Source organism: Phocoena sinus, chromosome 16, assembly GCF_008692025.1.
Source record: "Phocoena sinus isolate mPhoSin1 chromosome 16, mPhoSin1.pri, whole genome shotgun sequence".
Taxonomy (NCBI): Eukaryota; Metazoa; Chordata; class Mammalia; order Artiodactyla; family Phocoenidae; genus Phocoena; species Phocoena sinus.
Window position 1 is genome coordinate 38785446 of NC_045778.1, and position 27746 is coordinate 38813191.

General features: G+C 56.1%; 1 protein-coding gene across 4 annotated transcripts; it reads right to left on the reverse strand.

The window, feature by feature from the left end:
* On the reverse strand, positions 1–27409 carry OGDHL (oxoglutarate dehydrogenase like). Of its 4 annotated transcripts, XM_032608245.1 has the most exons (24): positions 27323–27409; positions 23587–23791; positions 21634–21804; positions 17697–17799; positions 17153–17268; positions 16854–17008; positions 15986–16132; positions 14193–14283; positions 11579–11758; positions 11320–11448; positions 10277–10456; positions 9850–10002; positions 9192–9294; positions 8525–8653; positions 7312–7462; positions 6139–6266; positions 5016–5194; positions 3588–3659; positions 3344–3469; positions 3166–3238; positions 1641–1804; positions 1304–1458; positions 733–842; positions 92–529 (listed from the first exon to the last, which is right to left on the reverse strand). In XM_032608245.1, exons 2-24 carry the CDS (start codon positions 23788–23790, stop codon positions 492–494), a joined length of 3057 nt encoding a protein of 1018 aa, XP_032464136.1. In that variant the 5' UTR covers position 23791; positions 27323–27409; the 3' UTR covers positions 92–491. The 4 variants fall into 4 exon arrangements, 2 of the variants coding, with proteins under 2 accessions (XP_032464137.1, XP_032464136.1); XM_032608246.1 differs by having other exon boundaries at positions 1–842; positions 27323–27363; XR_004346195.1 differs by lacking the exons at positions 92–529; positions 733–842; positions 3166–3238 and adding an exon at positions 26411–26418 and having other exon boundaries at positions 1301–1458; positions 27323–27369.
* Between the last annotated feature and the right edge of the window lie 337 nt (positions 27410–27746).

Below are 27746 nucleotides of genomic sequence, written 5' to 3' on the forward strand. Positions count from 1 at the left end.
CATGTTTCGTTTTTCTTTCTCCCCATCCCTCACTGTCTCTAAACCATCTGCCTCTTCCCCCAACTTTACAACATGAAGTGACAACAGGAAGTCTCCCTTAAGCATTTTCTAATTTCTCTGTTATTTGCTTTTCTACTTTGGTACATGTGAGCCTTGGCTGTATTTCACACAGAAGCTGACATATTTTATTATGACACACCCCATAAAACAGAGCACATATAAATCACCTGGCATGGTTTTGCTCCACCTGGTTGTTATTGCTAAGATCTCTATTTCTAAGAGCACAAAAGAGAACAGTTCTTGAATCCACAGACGAACAAGGACAGGGTGAGCAGCAGTCAAGTCTACCAGGCTGGGAGACAGAGACCAGAGACACGGGTTCCTGGGTGGCTGGCTGTCTGCAGAGACAGGAACGACACAGACGGAGAAGCCACACGAACACTCCAGAGAGACCCGGGCAGCTGGGGAAACACTCTACAACTACAGCCCATCTAACAGACCCCTCTGGCTTTCTCAGCCCTAAGAGATTCTGAAATAAACACAAAGGCCCAAGGTGGCATAATACCGAAGCCAGCGGTACCTACTCTTTGGCCTCAATCACTGCATGGGTATGTTTTATCTTGGGGACCCTGACAGTCCCTCTCCTGGGCAGAAGAGCCAGCCAGTCCCTAATGTCCCCGGTGGCCTCAACAACCCCACAGCAAGACCCAGGCAGGCTCTAAAATGTCTTGCCCTCAAAGGCCTGGAGATTGAAGGCAGTATCCAGAAACTTCTTCAGAGACACCAGGTGAGTGTTCCTGTTTCCTGTGGCTGGTGCAGCTGCTGGGTCTCGGCCAACATACCTGGGGGAGGAGAGTCAAGCTAAGCGGAGGGCTGAGCCCAGCCCTGCTGCTACCCCAGGACAGCACCGGGTCTAATCCAGCTGCAGAAACGAAGAGCCTGAGGTTCCAAAGGGCCAAGTCACTGGCCTAAGATCAAAGGTAGGAGATTTGAGACACGCAGGAGGTTCTCTAGTTCAGTTCTGGCTGCAGAACAAAGACAAAGGTTTCCCCTCCATAAGGCCGTATTAAAGAGGATCCCTGATGGGGAAGCTGATCTGTCACTGACAGTCACAGAGCCAGCAGGGACTATGGGGCCCAACTCCTCAGTTTCCAATGCAGCCCAGAGAAGGGCAGTGGCCAGTGCTGGGTCACACAGCAAATGGGGTGGGCAGAGCCAGGATGGGGCCTCAAGCCCCCAGAGCCTCAGGCCTGGAAGACGGGAGGGGTAAATGGCGGGCAACCCCTTGCACCCAGCCTTGTACCATATGGGCCGCGCTCGGCCCAGGATGGTCATGAAGCGCGGGCTGATGTAGTCGTAGTAGCCCATGTTCTTATGCTCCTCCTGGCACCACACCAGCTCTGCACCTGGGTACTTCTCTGCCTCTCGCTTGATCAGGTCGAAGGGGAATGGAGAGATCTGGGACAGACAGGGAGAAAGAAGGGAATAGCTAGGGGAAGGGGGAAATGCGCATGCCAGGCCCCCAGGAGAGCAGCCACCGCTTCCCTCACTGGCCCCGGCCCTGGCACGCTGCCCAGGGCCAGGGGGCTGGCGATATGACCTTGCTCGTCACTCTGAGCAGTTGAGGGGCTCGGGCGCACCTGCTCCAGGCGTGTGATGGCCACTTGCTCGTCCAGGCCCTGGCTGCTCCGCTCCTTCACCAGGTCATAGTACACCTTTCCCGTGCAGAAGATGAGCCGCCGCACCTGCCCGGGAGCCTGCGCCGCAGCCCCATCCTCAGGAACCACCCGCTGGAAGCTGGTCCCTGGGGACCAACAGGGCATGGCAGGGGCGTCTGCTCCCAGAGGGGCCAGAGCAGCTTGGGAATCAGGTCCACATCCCTGGCACCTCCAGGCTCTCCCTGGCCACTAAGACAAGCCCCAGATTTAGACCTGTGGCTGCAATAGGAACCTCTTGAGCCAAACAATGGAGCAGGGGACAGAGGACACTCTGAGACGTCACAGGGACAAGGGTGGAGACAGTGGCTGGAGCCAAGGGCAGAGCCTTGGGAGCATCAACAATAAGGTGATGGGGCGGGGGGGCGCTGGGGATGATGGGGAGAGCCCCTGAAGGGGACAGAGGTGATGTCACATCCCCATCTGACAGCGCCACTGTCCCAAACCTGCTCCCCATCCAGCCACGCCTACCTCCCAGGCACACTCAATCCACCCTGTCACCAAGCTGGAAGGCGAACCCTGCACAGTCCTCCCTCTCAGCCCCAGAGCCCAGCCTCCATCCCCAAGTCCCATCCATTTTTCCTTCCTGAGCTCACGCCACGTGCCAGGCACCAGACTAAAAATACTACAAAAACCTCTGAGGAAGGTACTGTAGGGTCCCTGCAACCCAGATGAGGACACTGCGGCAGAGAGGGCCACTGGCTGCCAGGGCCCACCAGTACTAGGCACCCAGCCCAGGCGGTCCAGCCCAACGCCAGAGCTCTGCACTGCTGGCTCAGCCACCCGCCACATCTGAGGGGATGCCCACACACACACGCGAAGAACAAGCACCTGTCCACGCCACTGAGGTCCTCCTGGCCAGCCCCTGCCCCTCCGCCTACAACCCAGGACCGCTTTCCCAGACAGCTCTGCTCTGCCAAGCCTCAAGGCCCCACACCTGCTCCTCCCTGATCCTCCACTGGGTCACGTCTCACTTCCAAAACCTGGTCCTTCGGGTGCTTTATCTGACCTCCGAATCCCAGCTAAATGAGGCTGAGAGCTCTTGGAGGGGCCGCTGGCTCCCCAGGGCCAGCAATGTCTGTCTGGCTCATGAGAGAAAACAACGGATGAGTGAACTGATACTCAGTGTCCCACGAACCAGCAGACCTCTACCAGGCCTCCTGCCTCTAAGCTCTTCCGGCGCAGCCAGGCCGGCCCTGCTGGGAGACTGCGGGGCCCCAGGGCACTCCTCTGGCCCTGGCGCTCTGCATAAGTGACCCAAGTGGGTTCAGCCACCCGGCCGCTGCACCAACCTCCCAACCCAGCTGCTGGCGGGGATCATGCCAGAAGCTGCTTCAGGGCCAACAGAGCCACAGACAGAGGCAAGAACGGAAGAGTCCCGGGAGCAGAGGCCACATGTGGGCCACCAGGCCCCCCATCAGCCGCCTCCCCCACACGCCCAGGCACATACCAGAAACCATTTGGTCAAAGCTGGACTTGGCTTCTGGGTGCCTCAGCAGAGATTTGGGTGTGAAGATGATCAGCTGGAAGGGAAACACGTGCCCGGCTGCCAGCCGCCCCTGCTTGGCCAGGGTGCCCTGCACTCGGCCCCGGTACGGTCACGGTGATGACCAGGGCGGGTGGCTCACCGGCTTGCGGAAGGGCAGCAGGATCTGGCGGCGCAGCACGTGGAAGTAGCTGGCCGGCGTGGAGCAGTTGACCACTATCCAGTTGCAGTCATAGAGCTGTCTCACCTCGAAGTCCTGGGTGAACGCCTGGAGGAGCAGGGTGCGGCTGGGAGGTGGCCTGCCTGTGGCATCCACACCCTGGCCTTGCTGGGCACGGCAGCAGCAGTGTGCACTCCTGTCCTGGGGGAGGGCGGGCAACACTCACGGGGTAGGCGTCCGAGTCATCATTGCTCATCTGCAGGAACCTCTCGGGCCTGGCTGAGGAGTGCTCCGGGCCCTGGAAGCAAATGCCAGATAGCCCAGGCTGGCCAGCGTTCGGGGGGGACTGGGGATCTGTCACACAGGATGGGGACCCTGGGCTTGGGGGAGAGTCTAAAGGGCTTCATGGAGGAGATGCCCTCACTCCGGAGTCTCAACCACAGGAAAGCACCAGGAATGTGGGACAAGAGTAGGGAGGTAGCCTCCGATGAGGGTCCGGCCACAGCCACCAAGTGTGAACATGTGGGGCAGAAGGAAAAAGCAAAAAGGCCAAGATGCTCTTTCTCTAGAACGTTCTGACCTACAGCAGTGACTGTTTACTATGTGCCTGTGGTGCGCCAGACATAGCTCTACGGACCCCACACAGATTATTCTCTCGTCTTGTGAAAGCAGCCCTGTGATGGAGATGAGGAAGGCGAAGGACAAAGAGATTAAGAAACCTCAAGGTCACTCAGCCAGAAAGGGACAGATTCAAACCCAGCTCTGACTCCTACTCCTACCCTGGCCCACGGGGCTGCTCTGCTCCATAAGAGCAGCAAGACCCTCCACACTGTCCTCCAAGCTGGCTCTCCGTGGGACAGGGGTGACCTGCTCCTCCCTTAGTGGGGACGCCCCAAGGACCCATGGCCACAGGGACTAGCCAGGCCGGCCCAACCCTCCGCAACCAGCCTGACTCACGCTCCACCCAGTGAGATGCCAGCCACCTTTACAGCTGGGAGACCGTGGGCAGTCACAGGCCTTCTCTCCTCACACGTGAAACGGGAACAGAACTGACTGCCTGGTCCAGCTGTGAGGATGCCATAGGATTATACGTGGCGTGTAAAGTGCACGGCACAGGGAGACCTGACTCTGAGCAGTACTGATCAATCCCTGACCACGTGACCAGTCCAAACTCAGTGGGTCCTCAGGGCCATCCACTGCAGCCAGCACAGCCCTGCCCATGCTCCACCTGGTCAGGCCACACACCCACCAGGCTGGCATCTCCTGATGCTGTGCTCCTCCCCTCCCCAAGGGCCTGCACATCCTCCTTCTCCCCCACATGCGGTTCCCCCGACAACACAGGTTCAAATTCCAGCTACTAGCTGTGTGACCTTAGGCAAGCTACTCCACCTCTCTGTGCCCCAGTTTCCTCATCTGGAAAGTGGGAACAGGTCCCGGCACAAAGCAGGCGCTCAGGCATGTCCGTTCCGTTTACTGCTGGGACAGCAGCATCACCCACTTCAGCAGCAGTGACGCAGAGCTACGCAGGCCCCACCCTGCAGACCCGTGTGCTTCCGGGGGACTGGGAGGCACATACCCCCCCTCAACTCTGCAAGTGGCCAAGGTCTAGCCGTCCTCTCCCAGGCCGGCCGGGGCCCGCCCCCACGGCCCTCACCATGCCCTCCATGCCGTGGGGCAGCAGCAGAACGACGCCATTGTGCCGAACCCACTTGGCCTGGCCCGTGCTGATGAACTGGTCGATGATGCACTGGGCCGTGTTGTGGAAGTCACCAAACTGCGCCTCCCAGAGGACCAGGGCGTTGGGGCTGGCCATGGCGTAGCCCAGCTCGAAGCCTAAACGGGAGACGCCGAGGCAGAGCCTGTCACACACGGTCCCCAAGTGGTGGTGGCTCCGGCCAGACCCAGCCCTTCCTCCCACGCGCTGCCTGCCCCGCCCGTCCCTCCCAGCAGGACAGAAGCGCCCGGGGACTCCTTGGTGCCCAAAGACCAGGATCTCCCTTCCTGGCCGCCGGCAACACAACCCAGAGATGCCACTCTCAGCCATGACCTCACGTACAGCCAGCTTCCGCCTTATGTAGGCCAGGAGTCAACTCCAAAGACACCCTGGGGAGGCAGCAGGGCCCATTTGCCAAGGGGTCCCCCAAATATGGCGGGGCTGCCGAGGGGAACGGGCAGGAACAGCCCCAGAGGCAGCTCCCCAGAAGCGGTGGCCAGTCTCGGTGGGTTCCCGTTTCTGGGAGGAAGCAGGCCAGCTAAAGGTCAAGCCAAGGGAGAGTGCAGGGGGGCAGTCTGGGTAGCCCAGAGTCTAGGGAGGGGGCCTCGAGACGGGGCTGCTGGGTGTGGTGGCACAGAGGGCAAGACAGAGGTCAGGAACGTGGAGGTGGCCAGGCCAGGCTCAGGGCCGGTCAGTGGAGGCAGCAGTCAGTGGACTCGATGGGGCTTTCTGTCTGGGCCCACTGTTGCCCAGGGACAAGCTCTGGTATCCAGAGCTCCTACCCAGGCCAGAGTGCACCCCCACCCCCCATCTGGGCTCTCTGAGGGGCCAGATGGGACAGGACCTCATCTCTGATGTGGCCTCAGGTGGAGGCAGCCCAACCACTGTCCCTCAGGGCTGTCCGAGGACTCAGGTCCACCCAGGGGCCTCTGAGCCTCTTCGGCCCCACCCAGCCCCAGACCACGGTCAAAACAACAAAAACAGACACCCTGAGGTGCAAGACCCTCTCTGGTCCCCAAGCATCTCAGGGCCCGCCTGACCTGCAGGCAGAGTTCTGACCCACCCAGAACTCCGTACTCCGAGAGGGAGCTGTTGCACACAGTGTAGGGGGCCTGGTGAGGCCAGAGGTGGTTCATGGGGACACACGTCCTCCGGTCAACTTCCTGGTCATGGAGAACGTGGTGCCGGTGACTGCAGAGACACAGACCAGGAAGGGAGGGGAGGAGGGCGGACTGAGCAGGACACCAGGCAAAGTCCCACAGGATGGTGACATCAAGAAGGCCGTGGAAGACCAGAGCGATCTGGTCCTTCCTCTGGGCAGCCTCCCCTCCCACTGGTGCCCTCACACATGCCCTGGGGGTCTTGGAGCACAGGCGTGAGAGGCTCAGCTTCTCACCTAAGGAGGGATCCGATGAGACCTGCCTTGCCGACCTCCCAGATGCTGGGTGGAGCCTGAGACCCCAGGGGCACCATCTCCCTGCCCATCCTGCTAGCCCCTTTACCACCTCACCTGCTCTGTCCAGGTTTACAGGAGGCAGGAATTCCTGTGCATGAGGGGGGCCCCCCTGGCCAAACCCCAAGCCTTATGAGGACTGACATGCAACTCAGGGTGCAGTGGAGTGGCCCTCTGTACCCTGGTTGGAGCAAGACCAGCAGTGATGAGGGAGTGGGACGTGGGAAAGATGGCCTGTCGAATACTGGAAGCCACACCTCCAGGACTCACTAACATGGCAGAGACGGAGTTGAGATCCCAAACATCCGGGGTCCCAAACAGAGTAAATGTAATGAGGACAACCGGCAAGTGTAAAGTCCCTCATCTGGACCCAAAACCGAACTGCGAACAAGCAAGATGATGGCAGGGAGCTGGCTTGACAGTAGTTCACAGAAGAGAAACAAAGGATCTTGAGGACCATAGATAACCACAAGGGTTGACATCAACCAACAGCTCTGGCCAAGCAGTCAGCTCTGCACGCTGGCCCCGTGGGGACAGAGAGGCAGGCAGCCTAGCAGCCCTCAGACAGCTTGGCCCAAGGGTGGGGGCTAGCATGTTGATACAGTTACCTGGGAACACCTCCTTGGCTTCCCAGACAAGGTCTAGGAACAGAAGGAAGGGCCACTCCACTCCAGAGGCCCTGGGCCGACTGTGAGAGATCCCCAGTGCAGCTGAGCTCTCAGCTCCCCCCAGGCACAAGGCTAATGCCCATAGGGCCTAGGGCCCAGAGCCCCCCACCCTCACCTGAATGTGCCCCTCTCCACGTCCTGCCCACTGAGCCGCACATGGATGCCTTCCTTGAGCAGGGAGCCAAAGGCCATGTACTCTGCCAGCGCCCAGTCCACTGTCCTCTTCCTGGTCATGTCCGCACGGCCCCGCAGTATACGAGAGAGGCCTGCGGGAGGGGAGGGCCAGCCTGAAGGCCACAGGGGCTTGGCCACCCCATCTGGGACAGCCATAGTCCCTGGGACCTGGGCCGGGTGTGTATATACTCAGTGTACACCCCTCCCACCGAGCAGGGCCCCGGCAGGATGCAGGAGGCCCCTCCTCCAGCATCACCACTCCAGCCAACACACAGGGCCAGCCTGAGCCCACATCCCCACCAGCCTCCCTCCCTGCAGGAAGGAGCAGGCACCGTTAGGCGATCATCCGCCACATGCGTACGCCGCATTCGTTGATTCAGGGACGTTTCTCATAAGCCCACGGGAGAGGTACCAAACCCCCCCACCCCTAGGTGAGAAGACACGCTCAGAAGAAGGAATTCATTTACTCACGATCACATAGCTATGAAGGTGCTCGGATCTGAGCCCAGGCACCCGGCCCAGGCTGGGCTCCCATCAGCCCTACACCCACACAGACCCTGTGTGGCTGCACAGAGCTGGTGCCCCAAGACACCTGGGCCTCCACGTGCATGTGGAGGAATCCTCTTGGAACGCCCACAGGCTGCTCGGAGGGTGCACAGGGACCCCACTACCATCGCGGGGGCCCTCCAGGCTGCCTGAGCAGAGGCCACGATGGACACCATCGTGGCCAAGAGGCGCAGCCAGTGACGACCTACTAGCCTAGGGTCGCCCTCTGTCACCCACCCAGCCCAGCACTCTTGCCGCCCAACATTCTAGGCCCAACCGCCCCCTCCATGGGAAGCCCTTCTTTCCCTGCTCTCCTTCTGCCTGATGCAGGGATGCCCTCGGCAAAGGCATTGGGAAAATACAAGGTGTCCCACAGAAGCCTGGTCACCAGCACCCAGCTGGGAGCGTGGCATCCACATCTGCTCACCCTGAGAGGAGCTGTTAACACAGGCACCTCATGGGGCACAAAGGAGGCACTGAGAGCTCCGCTGATCTACCTAAGACCAAGTCAAGATGAGGGCTGGGCCTCCCTGACTCCTGATGCCATCTCCCTTGGGGCACGATGTCTGGGACAGTGGCCCATGCTGCAGCCTGCACAGCAACCTCACCCGTGTGGATCTTAAAGTCCTCCAGGGGCACAGAGCTGGCCACTTCACCAATGTGGGTCAGCATGTCCTCTGGAATACCCGTGGCTGGGCATGTCATGCTCTTGGGCTCCCCGTCCACAGTGAAGAAGCCTGAGAGGGCAGAGGCTCTGTGACTTGTGTGTGGCAGTGGGGCCTCAGCTCCCCTGGCCAGGCTGTCTCCCCAGGACTCAGGGGCCCACCACTCCCTTAACCCCAATGGCACTCAAACCCTGAGCCCATCCTGGGGACCTGGGACAGCTGACAGCACCCACCTAACATCCTCCCCTCCGGCGCCTGCGAGGCCCCTCCCTTGGACCCAGGGTCACAGCCATCTAGCTCCGCCCCAGAGAGGCCCGCTGAGCACCCCTCCCCCAGGGCCCACTCCACTTTGCGGTCCACCCTCCCTGACCCAGCCTTTTCCAGGAAGCAGCTCATCACATATGTCCCGAGGGCGACACTATCTCCCTCTACTCCCGCCTACCCCACCTGCAGGAATCAGTCCCACACAGCCTCAGGGGTCTCAGGGACGAAGCCCACAGCCTCTGGGCTGGGCAGAGACTGCCCTCATTCAGGATCACTCCAGTCCTGGTCCCAGTGCCAGCGGCCAGCGCCCAGGCAAATCACTCTCAGCCATACAATGCTCACTCACCAGGCCAGGGGGAGTCCAGCCAGTGCTTTATATGCAGGATCTTTTTATCCTTGGACCTGCCAAACGCCTCCTCACAGATCCGGTCATATTTGGCGATTTCTTCCTGAAATCAGGGTGAAGGCCTGGATTGAGGCAGCGATGCCCTGGGCAGCCGGAGGCTGAGTCAACCCAGACTCATAAACCCTGGTCCCTCTCACCACGTTCTAGAGGAACTGTCTGCCCACTGGCCCACAGGGACCTTAAGGCCAGAGATAAAAGTCCCAGAGTGCAGGGGGAATCCTGGAAAGAGTTCAGGTGATCCCACTCAGCAAGGGACTTGGGGGAACGCAGGGAAGACTCACAGTCCTTGCTCTGAGAGCTCCCTGCAGGCGGGAGGGCAAGCACATCCACATATAACTACGGGGTCAAACCCGGCTCAGGGCTACCTCCTACAGGAAGCCTTCTTGGACTCTGGCCTGAGGATGGGCTTCCACGCATCGCAGCGTTCACTGTACCCCACCAGGCTGTAAACGTCTTTGGTCTTCTGTCCCCCTTGATAACTGGGGGCTACTGGGGACAAGGACCATATTGGCTACTTCTATAAACCGCCAGTGCCCAGCACTGGGCTGATGACATCAGCAACCGCCTCAGGCCGATCCCAGGCACTGATCGGGCCCACCTCGAATTCCTGCAGGGTCACTGTGCCCTCGGCGATGAGCTTGTCTGCATACTTCTTCAGCACAGGCACCTGCCTGTGGATCTGCTTGTACATGAGCGGCTGCGTGAACATGGGCTCGTCCATCTCGTTGTGGCCACGCCGGCGGTAACAGACCTGCAGGGACAGAAGGTGGGTCCCGCGCCCAGGCGGTGTGGCTGGCGCAGTCACTGCACAACTGGGACACACCTGGCAGGCCACATCCCGTGAGGCCTCACCAGCCCCCACTACAACCCATCACCAAATGCCCCACCCCCAGGCCTCCGCAGAGATGGTGCTCAGCGGTTCTAAACCTGCCGCTCAGCCCCAACTAGCAAAGATGTTGCAGACCCGGCGCACTTGCCACGGCAGGGACAGTCCGAGCACCTCCACCTCAGTTCCCCAGACCCACCAGGTCCACCACGACGTCTTTATTGAAGGTGTTCCTCCACTCGGCCGCCACACTGCACACATACATCACGGCCTCTGGGTCGTCTGCATTCACGTGGAAGATGGGCGCGTTGACTACACGGGCCACGTCAGTGGGGTATGGTGAGGAGCGGGCCATCCGGGGGTCCGTGGTGAAGCCAATCTGCAGAAGCAGGAGGCACTGAGAGCTGGACAGCAGCAGCCGCCTGGGAGACCAGAGGGCCAGGGGGCCAGGGGAGAGGCGCCTTTGCCTCGAGGTCCATCGGGTGTGCTCAGGAGGTGCAGGGGACATGATGGGCTAACAGTGGATGACCTCAAAATCAGACGTAGGCGCGGGTCCCACGGGGACGGCGGTAACACCAGGGGAATCATGTCTGCTCTTTCTCCTGCAATCATTTTTATACAGTGGGAGTGGGGAGCGCAAGTTGGGGTAAAACCCAGTCTCACCAGTTACTAACTGTACAACCTTGGGCCAGGTACTTAATTCCCAAAGCCTGTTTCCTCATCGATTAAAAGGGCTCATTAAATTCCTACCTCAGGTTAAATGACTTAATGTGCGAATAAGGTAGTTAACCCAGGGCTTTACAGGCTCAGAAGAAGAGCTGTTATTAACCACAGCTACCTTTTTTAAAAGCAAAGGCTGAGAGTTGTGCTCTAAGACTGCCTGGGTCACATGCAGCTCAAGGCAGCATCTAGCTACACGCTCAGCCTCGGTGCTTGCTAGGTGCTGGTTATACCCATCTTCCTCTGGCCTTACTGCTTTCTCACATATATAATACGGGGGGAGGGGGCTGCAGAGGGAAGGACAGACACAGAGACAGAGACAGACAGATGTATACACCTCCCAGTTCCACAGACCAGGAAACCGAGGCTGAGAGATCAGGCATCTTGCCTGAAATCACACTCTGGTAAGTAGCAGAGCAGGGGGGTTAAACCCAGAAACGCCTCACTCGTCCCCTCAAAGTGCTGCCTGGATTCAGGGATGGACGACACTGACAGGGCCCAGCACACAGCCCAGGCCCTCACCTGGTTGTTGACGACGACGTGCACGGTACCGTTGGTGGTGTAAGAGGGCAGGTCACTCAGGTGGAAGGTCTCATAGACCACACCCTGGCCAGCGAAGGCGGCATCCCCATGGACCAGGATGGACATGACCTGCAGGGCAGGATATAAGCCAGGAGGGGCCCCCATGCCGCAGCCCGTGAAGCCCAGCCCTGCTCCTGGACTTCAGAGATTCAGAGCCTACCCCTCAGAACACAGGACCTCAGGGCCCAGGCAAGCTCACCTTCTTGCCCTGAGCATCCCCGCGGTAGAACTGCTCTGCCTTCGTCTTCCCCTGCACCACGGGGTCCACAGCTTCCAGGTGGGAGGGGTTGGCCACGAGCGACAGAGTGATGTTCCTGTTTGTGACTCGGTTGATCCTCTCATGGTACATGCCGAGGTGATATTTGACATCTCCGGAGCCCTGAAGGTTGAGGTGGCCTGTGATGAACCTCCCCCCAACCCTATCCCAGACATGCAAGCTTACAGTGGCGCTGGGACGTTCCCTGGATTCTGCTCCCTGGGAAGGCTGTTTTGTCCCTGACTCACACCTGCATCCTTCCCCCAAACCCAGCACAACGCCCTTCTTGCCCTCCAGGCTGGCCTAAGAAAGGTAGGCAGGTTCCCTGGGCCTTGGCTCCCTTATTGGAGCCCCTCCACATTATCAACAACCATCCTCTCCGCATTAACGATGGCAGAGTGGGGAAGGGGTAAGGCACCCGTAGGAAGCGGCCAGCCAGCAGCAGTGAAGGCACAGAAATGAAGGGCGGCTCTTAATTGGCATTGAGACCACGGGCTAGGCCTCTGGGCACACATTGGAGCAGGACCCGTACCTGACTCCTTACACCAAAGTAACCAAAAATGTACAGACGAAGCCATAGTATCAGGGGAAAACATGACATACTTTATGATCTTGGAGTAGGGAAAGTCTTTCTAAACAATGTACAAACTTCAGAAGCCATAAAGGATAAGACAGCTAAAATCTAATATATTTGCCATGTGGGAAGAAGATCCATGCACAGTATTAGGGGAAAAAAATCAAGCTGGGAAAATACTTATCAGACAAACACAGGCAAAGAGCTAACTCCTTCAATACATAAGGCATTTTTACAAATTGGTGAGATAAAGCCCAAGAAACCCACAGAAAAATGAGCAAAAGCCAGGAAAAGGAATTTACAGAAAAAGGCACCCATGACTTAAACACATGAAAAGACGCTCAAATTCGAAACAGAAATATGTTCAAATGCAGTGACTTTTGGACCTAGAACATTGGCAAAGATGCAAAGGTTGGACAGAGTAAGGGAAGCCGGGGGCCTGGGACCTTCGCACACAGCGTGTGGGCTCGCTGCTGTCTGCAAGCTCTTTGGAGGGCAATTCATTCCTACCTCCTCAGCTCCAGCCACCGCATTTCTCGGATACCATCTAAAAGTGCACACATGTGCGCAAAGACACTCATTCCACCACCTAATGCTCATCAACAGGAGATAGCAGAAACCAGAGGGGCACTCGAAGCTTGGGGAGCTCTGTGTGCAGCTCTGAAACAGTGACAGCCCGTTAAGTGAAAACAGCAAGGTGGCCAGCGGCATCACGAGCTGCTCCCCTGGCTTTTTACAAATAAAGCTGTACTGGACACATATGTGTTCGCACTGCGTGGAACATTTCTGGAAGTACACACTTTAACACAAAAACTGACCACAGCAGAGCCCATGGGGAGCAGGAAAGGGGTCTCAGAAGGGAAACACACTCATTGTGTAATCTTTTCTTCAAACGATGCTCACATTACTTTTTCTATTAAAAAAAAGTAAATTTGTTTAAAGTGTCCTTTGGCCAGGTTTTACAGTTTACTCACATGTCGTCTCTGATTCCTCACAACCATTCTGGGGGCAGGAACTTTTATCCCCATTTTACAGAAGAGCAAACTGAGGCTCAGAGAGATGAAGGTGCTTGAGCAAAATGAACATGATGGCGGGAAGATTCTGGACTGGGAGCCAGCAGATGTGCATTCTATTCCTACTCTGGCCTAACGTGAGAGCAGTCATTTAATGTGGTTCATTTTAACAAACCATGCACCTGTGCTGAGTGCTGGGGCTTCGGGAATGAGGTCCCTGCCATCACCCTGCTACCAGCCTGGAAGGGAAAACAGACACATACACACACACAAGCGCGCGCGTGCGTGCGCGTGATGGAAAAGGCCAGCGTAGAGACGGATCTGCTGGGAAAGGAGGCACAGAGGAGGGAGAGACAGGATTCTGCCTGGAGGACCAGGAAAGTCACTAGAAGGGGAGACGGGCAGGGCTGGGAAAGAGGCAGAGAGCAGAAGAGAGGAAGGCCATCTGGCTGAGGGCTCAGCATGGGCAGAGGCGTGGGGTATGAGGCATGCATGACACGTATACGTGCCAGGACGGGGGTGAGGGCAGAAAAATATTCTCTCTGCTCATCAGTGGGCACAGGAAACCGTCCTGACCTCCCAGTGCTGTGCTGGTCAAACAAGTGAGTGAGGCAGCCCTTCAGGGAAGGTAGACAGGACGCTGGACACAGAGGTATGGCCACATGAGCTGAACTGAATAACTACAGGCACTTCCCTGCACACCTCTCTGGGCCTCAGTCCCCCTAGCTGGAAAGAGGGAGGTTAGCCCAGATTACCCGAGGGCTCTCCCAGCTGTTGGAGATCATAGTACTTGGCTCCAGAACACCTTAGGAGCCTCACACAGACACCCCCAGCCTCTCTCCCACTCTTCTGCATGTCCATCCATCTCAGGGTCTGTCTGAGCCTGCAAGCTCCTGGCCCAGGCCCTCTCCAGTCCACGTCCCAAATACCCAGCTCTCCAGAGGCTCTGGGGCCTGGGCCTGGCACCCACCTCATCCGCCGCCTCCAGCTTGGGGTCAAACTGGCAGAAGATCTGCTCCAGGTCCTTGCGGATGACGTTGGCCAGCACGTTCAGTCTGCCCCTGGAGCCAGAGGGGGCAGGGCTCTTACCATGCTCCCTGCCCACCTGGGACCTATCAGAATTAGCATGGGGGCTGGAAGGCCCCACCCTCTCATCCCGCCTCAATCTACAAGGTGTGTGAGCGGGTCCAGCTGGCCGGCCCCCCTGGGCAGGCAGGCATCCCCCCCTACAACTCAGATTCAGGAGGCCCTCGCGAGCAGGGAGCCACCCAGGCTCATGGCAGGGTGTCTACTCACCCCTCTCCCCAACCAAAAGTTGAGCCCAACCCAGCACCTTGACCCCAAGCTGCTAACGAATCACAGCTGCTCACACATGGCTCCCCACCCCAGCCCAGTGATATGGAAGTGATAAGGAGAGGGAAGAGGGGACTGGACTGCCCCTAAGATCAGGAGTCACCAGAGGACCTGTCCAGAGGAGCTGAGGGAGGACTGAGGGGTCCCTCAGCCCGGCCCAGGGATTCTCCAGGCCAGCCTGAACTTCCCATCGGGGGCAATCTATTCAGGGGTGGGCCCCAGCCTGATGGGGGCACAGGACGTGGCTCCGAACCCGCTCCCCATAGACTACCAGCGGACGCAGGCCCCAGGCCTGCTCACACCCTGACCTCCAGCCCTGCACGGCCCAGTGACAGAAGGGCAGCGCTCTTCCAGCGGGCCCCTCTCCTGCTCTGCGGTGGTGGCAGGGCTGTGGGATCACAGGAGCCGTATGAACAACCCTCAGCCCCTCTGGGCAAGGCCTCTGGCCTCAAAGGCCCCTCCTCAAATACGGAGGCCTGGCCGAGGGCAGCCCTTGACTCTGGAGCCCTCCTCAGGCCAGGAGCCTGGCCAGCACCACCACCCAGCCCCAGAGCTGCCTAACGGCCCAGCACCATCCTCTCCCACAGTTCTACTGAAGCCACGTATGCCCCTGCCTCCTCAGACCACGGGGCCAGCTCTGCACGACCCTCTGACCAGACACCAAGCATTTCTGGGACCCCCAGAGCGCAGAGCCTGTGTGGCAAAGCTCGGGCTCCCGGGAGGCCAGCCCACAGGGTGGGGACGCTCCTCACAATGCATCCTGATGCCCCTGGTGCTGATGCAGTCCGGGGCTGGCCCACCTGTGAGCAGCTGGAAACAGGCACAGGAAATGCAGGGGCTTTGCCCCCCAGACTGCTCAGCAGTCTTCTTCCAGCCCATTTAGCAGGACCCCTGGCCACCTTGGCCACATTCCTCGTTAGCCCACAGGCTCCAGCTCAGAGGTAACTGCCCAGTGGCCAGACCAGCCTTCCAAGTCTTTATCAAAGTCACAGGAAATGTGTGGCCAGCTTGCAGCCGGGGAAAGAGACCCTCGGCTCACCTCCAGAGACCTCCCACCAGGGGATGCGAACCTGAGGCCACCTGCCCAGGCTCTGCCCTCACTTCCCTGGGATGTGCCCCTCCACATCCCCTTGTCCACAGGAACCTCAAGTAGCATGATATACCCCTCTTCTGTAACCTCAATACTCCTGGGGGCAACAGCAACATGGTGAGAGAGAAACAGTTTAAGAGAGCCTGGTTCCATGTGGCTTTGGCCACGTGCTTTCTGTGATGAGCAGCCCAGGGCCCAGGGACTCTGATAACTTTCTAGACCACTTTGCCTCTATCCCCAGGTCCCACCAACACCCCTGCTCTGATTTTCAAAGCCTCCTATACACCTCAGCTTGCTGGGCCTGGAGGAGAAGGGCACACCTGTGTGGCATCCCCAGGATGACATTCTCGATCCCCATCTCGCTGGATTTGTCGATGATGGTCTTGAGGGCAGGAATCATGACCTCACAGCCCTCCAGGCCAAACCGCTTCTCCGAGGACCACTTCCGGGCCAGGAAATCTTCAAACCTGCTTGGGGAGAGATGGGGAAGAGTGGACAGGCTGGGCTCCTGGGGGCTGTCCATGAGGGCTTGGAGCAGGATGCCAGGACACAGGAAGCTGCAAAGCCACCTCCCTCTGCGCAGTCCAGGACCTGGCACAGACACCATGGTGCTCCTACCAGCAAGCAGCATAGGTCGGTGGGGAGGCTGAGGGTCCTCCCAACTTCAACAGACCTCTGGCTCCATCCATTCCCAGTTACCACCCTCTCTTCCCCTTCCAGTCACACTGCTCCAACTAGCCATTCCCCTGCTCCCAGACCACTGCTCTCCAGCACACACGTGCCCTGGGGCTCTCTCATCATGCCCCAAAGATGCCTCACGGCTCAACTCAAATTCCAGCCCACACGTCACTGCTCAGGGAGCCACTTTACTCCTAGCAGCTGGGCCAGGGGCTCCTCCAGGCCCCCGCAGCCCTGGACAAACCCAGCTTCAGAGAAGCTGAATTCAGGGGCAGAGCCAGGCAGTGCCCCGCCTGCAGGAAGGTGCTGCTACACTCACTCCACACAGGGACATCTTTCTGCCACTTCCACCCTCATTCGGTGTCATGTTCTCCTGGAGCACCATCCAGCCCTGCCTTCCCTTACCAGGCACCCTCCTAGTTGCTTAGCCAGGGCCTGGGACATTTCATACAGCCCTGGAGCAGGCCCCCCAGCCACTCAGGCTGCCCGGGGTGGTGCTGGGAGCCTGACCTCATAGAGCGCACCAGCCGGGCCAGCAGGGTCCGCTTCTCCTCACTGGAGAACTGCATCACGCCAGGGGTCTCGAACTTCTGCCGGATCCACTGACACTGCTCCACGTCATTGATGAACATGAACTCCAGACCAATGTGCTGGCAGTATGTGTTCTGGGGGAAAGGGGAGCACTCCACGAGGAGCCAAGAAGAAGACCGACCGCCTTGGGATCTGGAACAGAAAAGGCAGCGCCCTCCCTCCCTCTATCGCACGCCAGAGCTGCATCAGCTATGCCCGACACACCTGCCTGTGCTCACCTCCAGGCGCCGAATGATCTCCCGCAGAGAAAGGGTGTTTTCAGAGCCTCCAATAAAGGTAGTTGTGGGCAGCTGGAACTCCTTATCCAGGTCAGCCTCCCTCAGGTCATAGAAGGCTAGGAGGCACACATGGCAGAGCCCGGGCAGCAGAGAGGAGAGAGGGAGGTCAGGCCCAGGTGGGGCCCAGCTGTATCCCCAGACCTCCCAATAGTGCCCCCAGGACCCTCCCGCCATGTCTAGCCTAAAGCTCAAAGGCCCTCTGTCTGCAGGGCACAGGGCATGAGTCAGAGCCTAGCTTGCCGCCATAAGGGTGGGCCTGGACAGGTGTCTCAAGCTTGCTGAGCGTGGCACACCAGCTAGGGAAGACGGGGAGACCTCCCTTGCAGGGACACCATGCATAGCTGCGCAAGGGTCAGAAGAAAGCCTCCCAGGCTGCTTGCTGAAACCCAAGACCAGAAGCACTGTAGGCTCAGAGCCCCTCACTGGGCACAGGCACCAGCTGGCTCTGGTGTCGCCAGGGCAACAGGAAAGGGTTCCGACTCACCCAATTTATCAATGGTGGTGATTAAGTCTGAGGGCACAAAGGAGTCCAGGTCTGCATCCAGAATGCCCAGGGGGTCCAGTTGGGCCACATGGTGGCCACGGATCTGAAAAAGGGGAAAAGGTCGGGGAGGAGCTGGAACGCAGCTGGACAGACCCTCACCAAGACTGAGATTCTGGGCCCTGGCCCCTCAAGTCCCCATTCAGAATTTCAAGTTTCCACATATCTCCAGCACCCAGCCACTGAATAGTTGCCTAGGAGACCCCACCATAGCCACTAAGGTGGCAGGAGCTCAATTCTGTTTCAAAGTACAACATGAAGCTTTCAAAAACAGGAAAGAATGCGTACACAAAAGTAGTTACTACGGTACTATTAGCAATTGCAAAATTCTAAAAACTTCCCAAATGTCCATCAACAGGAGACTGGCAAATGGATATGGGAAATCCACACAGGGGATACTACAGAGCTGCTAAGAGGAATGAGGAAAAGTCCTAACTGCTACTATGAGGTTGTCTCCACAAAATATTATTAAGCAAAAAAGCGAATTACAGAAAAGTGTGTGTGGTAAACTACCCAGTATCTAAGAAAGGGAAGAGAAAAGTAAACACATGCATTTGCATATATTTGTATATATTTGCATGTCTACAAATAAATATATGCATTAGAAGAATATACAGTAAAATAAGAAAACTATAAAATAAGGAAAATTATTACCTATAGGGAAAGGACAAAATAGGGCAGAGCAGCAGGGCTAGAAGCTAGACTTTTAAGAATATATCTTGCATTGACGATTTGACTTTGGAATCTTATAAATATTTTATATCACTATAAAACAAAATTAAGTTTTAAAAATTGAAAGTAAGACAAAACAAATGAATTAATGCATCCATTTGGTGGCATAACTACAAAGAGAGGAACTATTCCAACTGACTAACAGAATATTCCCCAAAGACAAACAGAACTGCAGGAATAAAAAGATCATAAATTCATTTACAGTACCAATGAGCAGTCGTAGTACTAGAACTGTATTCTCAGACTGTCACGTGTGGATTGTGGGAAAATCAAGTAAGTCATTGTATTGCTGTCTTTGAGAACCTCTATTTTTGGTATCTTTAAAAGGAGATGGTGACATAAGACTGATGAGGTCAAGGACAAACACTAAGTCCTACATTTGATGTATATAGAAGCATCAGTATAAACCCATAAAGTATGGTATCTTTAAAAAAATACATATTTCCTGGCTCTAACCATCAAAAGAACCCAGAAGTCATGACCAAACCAATAGCAGTAAATACTCCCTCACTCCCTGGAGAACTGGCTGGACAGAAATATGCGAGATGAGCTCAAAGCATCTTGTCCTACCAGATAGCAGAGGGGTGCTCAAACACTACTGGGGCTGGGAATAAGGACACATTTTGAGCAACAAAAAGGATAATATCTATAGCAGACTGAAACTCATTAAATATGTTTAAATTCATGCATTCATATCATACTATGAAAAAGAAGAAAAACCTTTATTGGCCATCTTTGGAGGATGCTAGGAAACCATGTCATAATTTTGAAAATCCATCAACAAAAGGAAAAGTCAAGCACTGATCCTGCCCTCCCTATACAATTTGTACCTCAGGATAAACAGAGCTGACAAAGGGAAGGTTCTCACGAGAGAAGTATTTCAGGTAATAAACAAAGAAAGAAAGAATTAGAATACCACCACTTTTACCACTCCCAATGACTTAATGTGTCCAGGAAATAATTATCTTTAGCTGCTAACTGATGAAGTGCCCATCACCACCAGGAAGCTGATTTTGCAACAACAGAAAAAATCAAATCTATGTTGGATCAAGCATCTAGATCTAACTACCAATTTACAAAAATTACATGGGACAAAGGGACAGATGAAGTGACACCATGAGGATGCAATCAGCAAAATCCACACTCGAGAAAACGCTATAGGACAAGCAACCTGGTTTCTTATACACACACACACACACACACACACACACAGAGCAAGAAACACAAAAAGAAATGGAGAGGAACCCACAGAGTAGAGTACAAGAGGCTTGAAAAGCCATGTCAACATATCACAGCCTGTGGCTTTATTTGGATCCTGATTCAAACAAGCAGTAAAAAGAAATCCTAGGACAAACAGGCAAAATGAATACCAACTGGGTATTTGGTGACATTAAGGATTATTACTACTTTTAGGTGTGATAATACTATCACGGTATATTTGAATTTTTTTTTTTTTTTTTTTTTTGCGGTACGCAGGCCTCTCACTGTTGTGGCCTCTCCTGTTGTGGAGCACAGGCTCCGGATGCGCAGGCTCAGCGGCCACGGCTCATGGGCCCAGCCACTCCACGGCACGTGGGATCTTCCCGGACCGGGGCACGAACCCGTGTCCTCTGCATCGGCAGGCGGACTCTCAACCACTGCACCACCAGGGAAGTCCATATTTGAATATTTTAAAAGGAGGCTTTACCTCTGGAAATACATGCTGAAATGTTCAATGAATGAAATGATATGAAGTCTGGGATTTGCTTCAAAATAATCAGTGGCTATGGGTGGAGCCGGAGGTGGGTAAGATGAATCAAGACTGGCCCTGTATTGATGGGGGTTCACTACATAATTCTTCTACCTATTATGTGCTTGAAAACATGCATTAAGAAGCAGCCTGGGTTTTTTTTTCAGTACTATGTGCAGATGAGTCAAACCAGAGCTCAGAGCTCAGTGACCTGTGAGGGGCTACAGCCCACCCAGTAGGTGCTCACTACCAGGCAGATTTTTATCATGCAAGTATGGAGTAACATTCCTGAATCCAGAGACCATCCTGCTGGAAGGACCCTAGTGCTTTGGTCTTGGCCAGTGAAAGAACAAAGAGCTGCTGCAGAGCTGGGACTGTACTTAGAAGATAAGGCCTTCAGGCCACACTCTGAATGCTACCCCGTATTTCATACAGAGTTTTATGTTCCTTGTCCTTTTTCAAAGTCAACAGTCAGATCACTTTCTGCCTCTTTCAGCCAGCCAAGAATAACATAATTACAATCACTGCTGTTTCCTCACAGGTGGCCCACGATCCATGGGTCCTGAGGACAGTGAGGGAGCCCAGTCCCGTGCACCTTTCCTCTTCCGCCCCAGCACACCTGGGCAGGCAGCTGCCATCCCATACAGAGTGCATCATTCAGAGGCAAGGTGCCATTTCCATTTGCTAAGGCCTCCCTCTCCCCCGAGTTCCTGCAGCGGCTTGCTGCACCCTCCCACGGAGTCTCTACCAAGAACCGCAGGATGCCCCTACCCTTCCTTCCGCATGTCTTCAAGACAAGTTTCTCTTATGAGATACCCCCTGCCACTGATTCCCAGACAGATCCCAAATGATTACATTTTTGTGGAGTGAACACCCAGTACAGCCCTCCGGTTAGTCCTGTTCGGTCAAGACCAAGAATAGGAAACATCATCAGGACTCTTTGACATAGCGAGGGCCCAGCCTGGGAACCCAGCAGAGGGGAGCCTAAGTCTCCAGGACAGAGCAGCTGATGGGGGAGAGCTGCTTAATGAACTATTCATTCATTCCACAAATACTAATTAAGCACCTGCTGGACATCAGCCCCTGTCCTCTTGGAATGCTCAGTCAACAGAAAACAGACATTAACAAGGGGCAATCTACTCACCTTTCATTCAACACTCACTGAAACTGATCACTCACTAAGTACTTCTCCAGGTTCTAGGGCAGAGTGGTGTGGGCGACAGATGAGAAAAACCACAAACAAACCACTTTGCACAGAAAATACAGGGGGTGGTAAGTGATGTGAATGGTAACATGACAAAGAGCAGGAGGAGGGGCCAGAGCCACCAAGCTCCCTGAAGTGACGCTGGAGCTGAGCCAGTCTTCTTGCCGTCAGCACCTGGCCACACCCCAGGAGCCTGTACCCTCCCAGCCGCTCACCTGGTAGGCCCGGATCAGAGACTGCACAGCCAGGTGGTCCTCCACCAGCTTACTGGTCTTGGTCCGGCTCAACACTGCCGGCCTGCTCTCAGGGACAACAGAAAGGGGCCGGGGCTGAGCCGGGTCATAAGAGGCTTCCTCACTGGCTTTCCGGAAGAAGCTGTCCCAGGACTGGGCAGGGGCAGAAGAAAGAAAACAGTCAGGTTAGGGCCTGGGAGTAGCGCGGGGTGGCCCAGGCTGGGGCCCTAGGGGACATCAGTCTTCCTTCACCACCATAGCTCTCAGGGCCCTCCCAGGACCCTACAGACAATACCCTTCTCAATCAGCCCAGGGCTCCCACCCAAATTCTGGATCTCTCCAGGACCCAGCTTGGTAGTGGGTGGGGGAGGTTATAAGCTGTGATCAAGGGGCTTTATGTATGAAACGGGCTTCTATCCATAGGCGAAACATGCCCTCACACACTGTGGGTTGGAGGCAGCTCTGTGGAGGGTAAGGGCAGGCAGGCCCTCAACATTTCCAATGCATGTATCTTTTGAACCAGCAATTCCACTGCCAGCAATTTATTCTACAGATGTACTTGGACAGGTGTGCCTACATGTACAAGGATGTTCCCTGCAGGAGAGTTTATAAAAATGACAACGTAAAAACAATCTAAGCAGTGATCAATAGGAAACTGGTTAAATAAATGATGGTAAATTTAGATTCTGGAAAATTATGTAGTCTTTTTTAAAAAAGACGCATTTATTATTATGGATGTGGAATATTGCCAAGATATGTTGTAAAGTGAACAGAGCAGAAGAGGATGTATGCTTTGCTACTATTCGTGCAGAAACAAAAAGCAGATGGGCACATGCACCAGCACCTCCACGTTCTAGCAGAACACATACAAAAGTGTTTTCCTCTACGCCCTCTCATACAGTACTGGTGGGAGAATAAGGTGGTACAAGCCGTGTGGAAAGCAATTTGGCAACACCCATCAAAATTATGTACACAGATGCCCTCTAACCCAACAATTCCACTTTGCGGAATTTATGCCACAGTTAGCTGCACACGTGCAGGATGATGAAGGTACAAGATGATGTAGTACAGCACCGGTCATGACAGCCAGAGACTGGAAACGAGCCAGATGCCTGTCCCTGGGGATGGATGTAGAACATCCATCCAAACAGTGGAATACTATACAGCTGTGAAAAAGAAAAATGAGGCTCTTGAGGTACTGACATGGAAAATCTTGGAGATGTATGCTGAGTGAAAAAAGCCTGGGGCAAAAGAGTGGATGTTACATGTTACTTTTTGTGTAAAGGGGGAGAATCCAGAGTTATGTTTGCAATAAGTTTATCTGAATGGATACAGAAGAAATTAAGAATAGACTGGAGAACAGACAGGTCGGAGCTGAGCAGATACGGGATGGAATGAGAGGAAGGCTTTTCACTGTAGAACTTAATACTTTTTGTTTTTGGATCACGTGAACATATTACTTTCCTCTGAGGCATGTGAGTGACGGAGAGAGAGCAGCTATGCTTTTCACTTTTGTCCTGGCATCTGATTTTGATTTTTTTTTTTTTTTTACCATCAGTGGGTACTTATTTTATCAGCTTACTATATATGTAAACACTTATGTTCCTAACTATATAACAAGAGGCCATCTGGAGACGGCACTGCATGACAAAGCGGGCAGGGACAGGCTTCAGACCAGGTGTGACTGAGCAGGGCATTATCAGGGCTTCTCAAGACAGACCGCCACCCACTGGCTGGTCCAGCAACAGGACAGCAATGGACTTTCCTCACCCAATATGAGGACCAAGCTCTTTCACAAAGATGATGGAGGACCTGAGAGACAAAGAAACCTGCCCGGGGTCACACAGCAGGCAAGCTGCTTCTCCCCACTCCCCTCTCCACAGCCCAGCCCTAGGACCTTCTCTCCTGCACAGAGGGCAGGGTTGGGGTGCCAACCTTGTGGACACTCTGGGGGTTTTCCAACCAGGCGAAGTACATCTCCTCCATGTAACTGGAGCCGCCTCCAACTTTGCTGCTTGGGAAGGTGGCCGGTGGCCCAGACGACCTGCTGTACCAGCTGAACCTTTGGACGCCATGTGCGGCCAGGAGCCTCGAGGCCTGTGCCCCAAGCCAGGATGGCAGCAGCCTCAGCTGACTCATTCTGGACACAGGCAACAAGGGAGAGACATAAACCACAGGACTGGGATGGAAGGAAGGAGGCTCTGGCAGCCACTCATCCACTCATATGGCATTTGCTGGGCCTACTGGGCAGGTGGCCCTGGGCTAGGCAGTAACGAGACAGAGGTGAGAGGGACAGTCAGCCAGGCCTCCTGAACACCCCGGAACTCAGGCAGCGGAGTCCTCCAGGGACTGGGTGCTCCATGCCCGGTCAGGAAAAGGCCAGAAGCAAGGTGTCTGGCTGAGCTGTACTATCTCGAGGCCCATGGCACTACTGGGTCTCTAGTCGTTGTGACCAAAAGGGACCAGTGACTTCCCCTGACTGCAGTATAGGCCCAGCATGTCCTCCCAGGCCAGAAAGCCAATGACACGGGCCTCAATGGCCCCACTTCACATCGAGGACGACTGAGGCTCAGAGAAGGGAAGGGCACTGGGGGACAGTGGAGGGCAGACCAGAGGCAGGCGCCTTGCCCAGCCAAGCTCCCAGTTGCAGCTGCCCTCTTTGGCTCCCATACCCTGCCCAGAGCTTACACTCAGGACAGCTAACAGCTCAGGGGGTACATTCAGGCTGGAAGCCCACTCAGGATGGAGAGGAAAAAGAACCTGGAGCTCATCTCACCCCCGCAATCTCATCTGCTCTTTCCCAGGGAAAATGCTCCAACAACGGGCTTTCAGGAATCCGCGTGTACATATGGGGAGGTGGGGGGGGAGGGGCTTCCTCTTCCCCCCAGAAGACAGAGGTTCTCGGATAAGAGGCTCCTCTTAGAACCTCTGTTCCTCTACATCACCCCCCAACACAACTGTAAGCAGAGCCCCCTCCTCTTCCCCAGCATTGCCTGGGCACAGACAGCTCCCCCTGAATACTTGCTAACACCCTTCTGCCCAGAGAATCCCAGCCTGTGAGTAGGGTGCAGCACTAGGGCCACCCCACCGGGGGCCACGCAGGCAGGAGGGCCTGCTTCCCCCCACATAACTCAGTCCCAGAAAGTGTGCCTTTCTGCCTGGGCCTGGGCCTGGGCCTGGCCCTGAGTCAATGCTCCTGGGGCCAGATGTGCCCAGCTCACAGGGCACACACCCCGCCCCAGCTCAAACAAGTCACCAGAACCAGCTGGCTGGACCTTCTATTCTACAAGGGGTCAGGCCCCAAGGCAGGGCATGGCACAGCCCTCCTAGCCCACGTGTTCCCTCTTTCCCTCCAAACTTACATGAGGCAAAGGGCAGGGAGGCGGTCTTCTTGAGCGAGGGACAGTGGGCTCCTTAGGGCAACCAGCAGCAAGTCTGAACAGAGGAAAATTAAAAAGCAAAAATATACTGCACTGCAGGGAGGAAGGAGGTGGGTTCAGCTGGAACCTGAGCCTCAAGTGCCCCAAGCTTCCTATCCACATGCTCAGCTGCATGTCCTGCCAGCCAGTGACACCAGGCCCTACTGAGGGCTGCTAGGGGCTGGCTCTTCCTGGAGTGGCACCTCTCCAGGTGCTGGGTGGGGACTCAAGGCCTGAGTTCTGGGGTCAGAGGGCCGGGGTCCCAACCCCTGCTCTCCCTCTGATGGTCCCTGAGACCTGGGCAAATACAGGCTTGCTGCCCCGGCCCAGATGGCCATAGGACCCGGGAGCTACTGGCCTGGAATGTGAGAAGAATCTAAACAACCCAATGGGGAAACTCTTAACATCCCCATCCTAAGGCAAAGAAAAGCAGACACCAAGATCATCCATTGAGGGAATAAAAATAGGAGCACAATTAGTCAGCACTGATTCGGGGGCAGGCACTGTGCTCATCTAACCCCTTCAACGATCTCAAGAGGTGGGCACTTGGATTAGCCCCATTTTACAAATAGGGAAACTGAGGCACAGAGAGGCTAAGCTGGTGAGTGGTAGGGCTCTGTGGTTCCGCAGCCTGTGCCCTCCTCACTGCAGAGTCATGATGTAAACACAGATTTCTCTTAATGCTAATGCTCCTTCCAACGGCTGCAGCCAGAGCTGCTCTCTCTGCTGGCACCCACCCCCACAGGGGAATGGGATGGCTCGGGGGGTAGTGACAAGCCTGGCTGTGTCCAGCCTGGCTCAGTGCAGGAACACTGTGTTTCACAAACACTGAATAATCTGGGCAGCCGCTGGACACTGCTGTGGCCTTCACCCGGCCTGACAGAAGGACAGCCAGCCAGCCACCCCTGCCCCAATCCCAACAGGGCCTGAGGACTCAGGAGCCCTAGAGGGCTGGGGTCAGAGTCAACCTCAGTATCTGGAGCCAAAGCCCAAGCCTGCCCTGCCAGGTCCTGCCCACACAGGTGAAAGGGAAGAGTTAGGGTCAGGCACTGTGCATACCCCCTGATCAGCCCAGCCCACCCTGGACTAACAGGCAGGTTGCTCTGGGCAGCTCTTGGTGCCCTCCCCTCTACGGATAAAGTCAGTACCATCCCCACCGCCACCCTCAGAAGCATAACGACGACAGACATCCCTGGCCACTAAGCCTCCCGCACGCAAGGCCCTATCTGGGCTGCTCTGCAATACGCCCACTGTAGAGATCCCAAGACCTTGAAGCTAGGCAGCAGCAGAGCCTGGACTCACACTCCTGCAGGCCTATGATGGCCCCACATTCTGGGAACTGGGTGGGCTTTTCTCAGGAATAAACCCCACCTCTAGTTTACTGAACCCAAGAGGCGGCCACGGAAGCAGACTCCGAGGTAGGAAGCAGGGTAGGGAGGGGGTGTGCTTATTTCCTTGGAAGAGATGGAGGGTCTGAGCTAAAGGCCAGAGGTGGGAAAAGCACAAAGGTAAAAGGGGCCTGTTCCAATATGCTACAGGATATATGGGCAGTGGGTGCAGGGATGGGTTAGGTCCCATGGTGGAGGGGCATCATAGCACCCTGCTGGGACCTCAGGGTCACCCCATTCCCGCACATTTCCCTGAGGGAAGGAGAAGCACTTCCCAGGCTGGCTGCCACCTCAGGTCAGTCTTGCCTCCCTCAGGGCCTCAGTCTCTCCATCTGTGAGCGGAAACCCGGTTAAAACCGTCTGTAAAGGCCCTGCCCCCTGCCCCCACTACGAGGTCCTGAGACTTCGAAGCTGCCTGCCTGTCCCGCCAAGCACGTAACGGTAGACCATCCCCATCCCCAGCGCTGCCCTCCGCAGCCAGGGCTCCTTGAGAAGGCGAAGAGCAGCAGGCCCCTCCCCAGGCCACGAAAGGCGTGGACAGTCTGTAGTCTTTGGGCTGGAGAACCCACGCTGATGCCTGAAACCCCACCATTAAAAGCCTCGCTCCCTTACGCAAAACACTTCACAAGAACTGCACTCGCAGGGTCGGATGCGCGCGAAGGGCTGAGGGTCCTTGGGGACGCCTCGGCCAAACAAAGGCGAAGCCAAGGTCACGCTCACTCCCCCTCCCACCTCCCGGGCCAGGCTTAGGGCTGCGGGCTGCGGCGCCCCGGGACCCAGGAGACTGGAGCAGAAGGGCCTCCCGCGACACAGCTGGAGAGGAGGAGGCGCAGGGACCCGGAAGGGAGGGGCCGCCGCGCTCACCGGGCCAGTGGCGGTCGGCGCGGCAGTGAGGTCCAGAGGCTGCAGGTCAGGGGAGGCGAGCAGTTGGTGCGCGACTAGCTGTACCAATTATCTGGGTCACGTGACGTGGCGGCGCCAGCAGCCAGCGAGCGAGCGCCGGGGAGACTCCGCGCGCCGTGACGTCTCTGAGGACGCCCCGCCCAGCCCTGCCCCGTCGGCGCTGTCCTCGGTGCTGAAGGCCCAGGGATGAGGGTTCCCGGGCCTGGAAGAGTGAAGATCCTGCAGACCGCAAGGAGAGATGACCCCGTCTGTCTGGGAAACCTGGCACGCTGCTGAGCCCCTGAACCCCGGGGTCCTCGTCCAAACACTAAGGAGAGCGAACCAGAAAAAAAAAAAAAAGCGGCCGTTTGTGTGTATGGAAGGATAGTTTCTGTTTTACAGACAG

Bases quoted from the DNA above. Each gene is read 5' to 3' on its own strand.
- OGDHL (XM_032608245.1), bottom strand. From the start codon at position 23,790: ATGAGTCAGCTGAGGCTGCTGCCATCCTGGCTTGGGGCACAGGCCTCG. The intron at 14,284-15,985 runs GTGTGCCCTTCT...CTCTGGCTCCAG, and splicing joins ATCCTGGGGATGCCACACAG to GGGCAGACTGAACGTGCTGG. The intron at 3,660-5,015 runs GTGAGGGCCGTG...ATTTGCTTCCAG, and splicing joins CCCACGGCATGGAGGGCATG to GGCCCGGAGCACTCCTCAGC.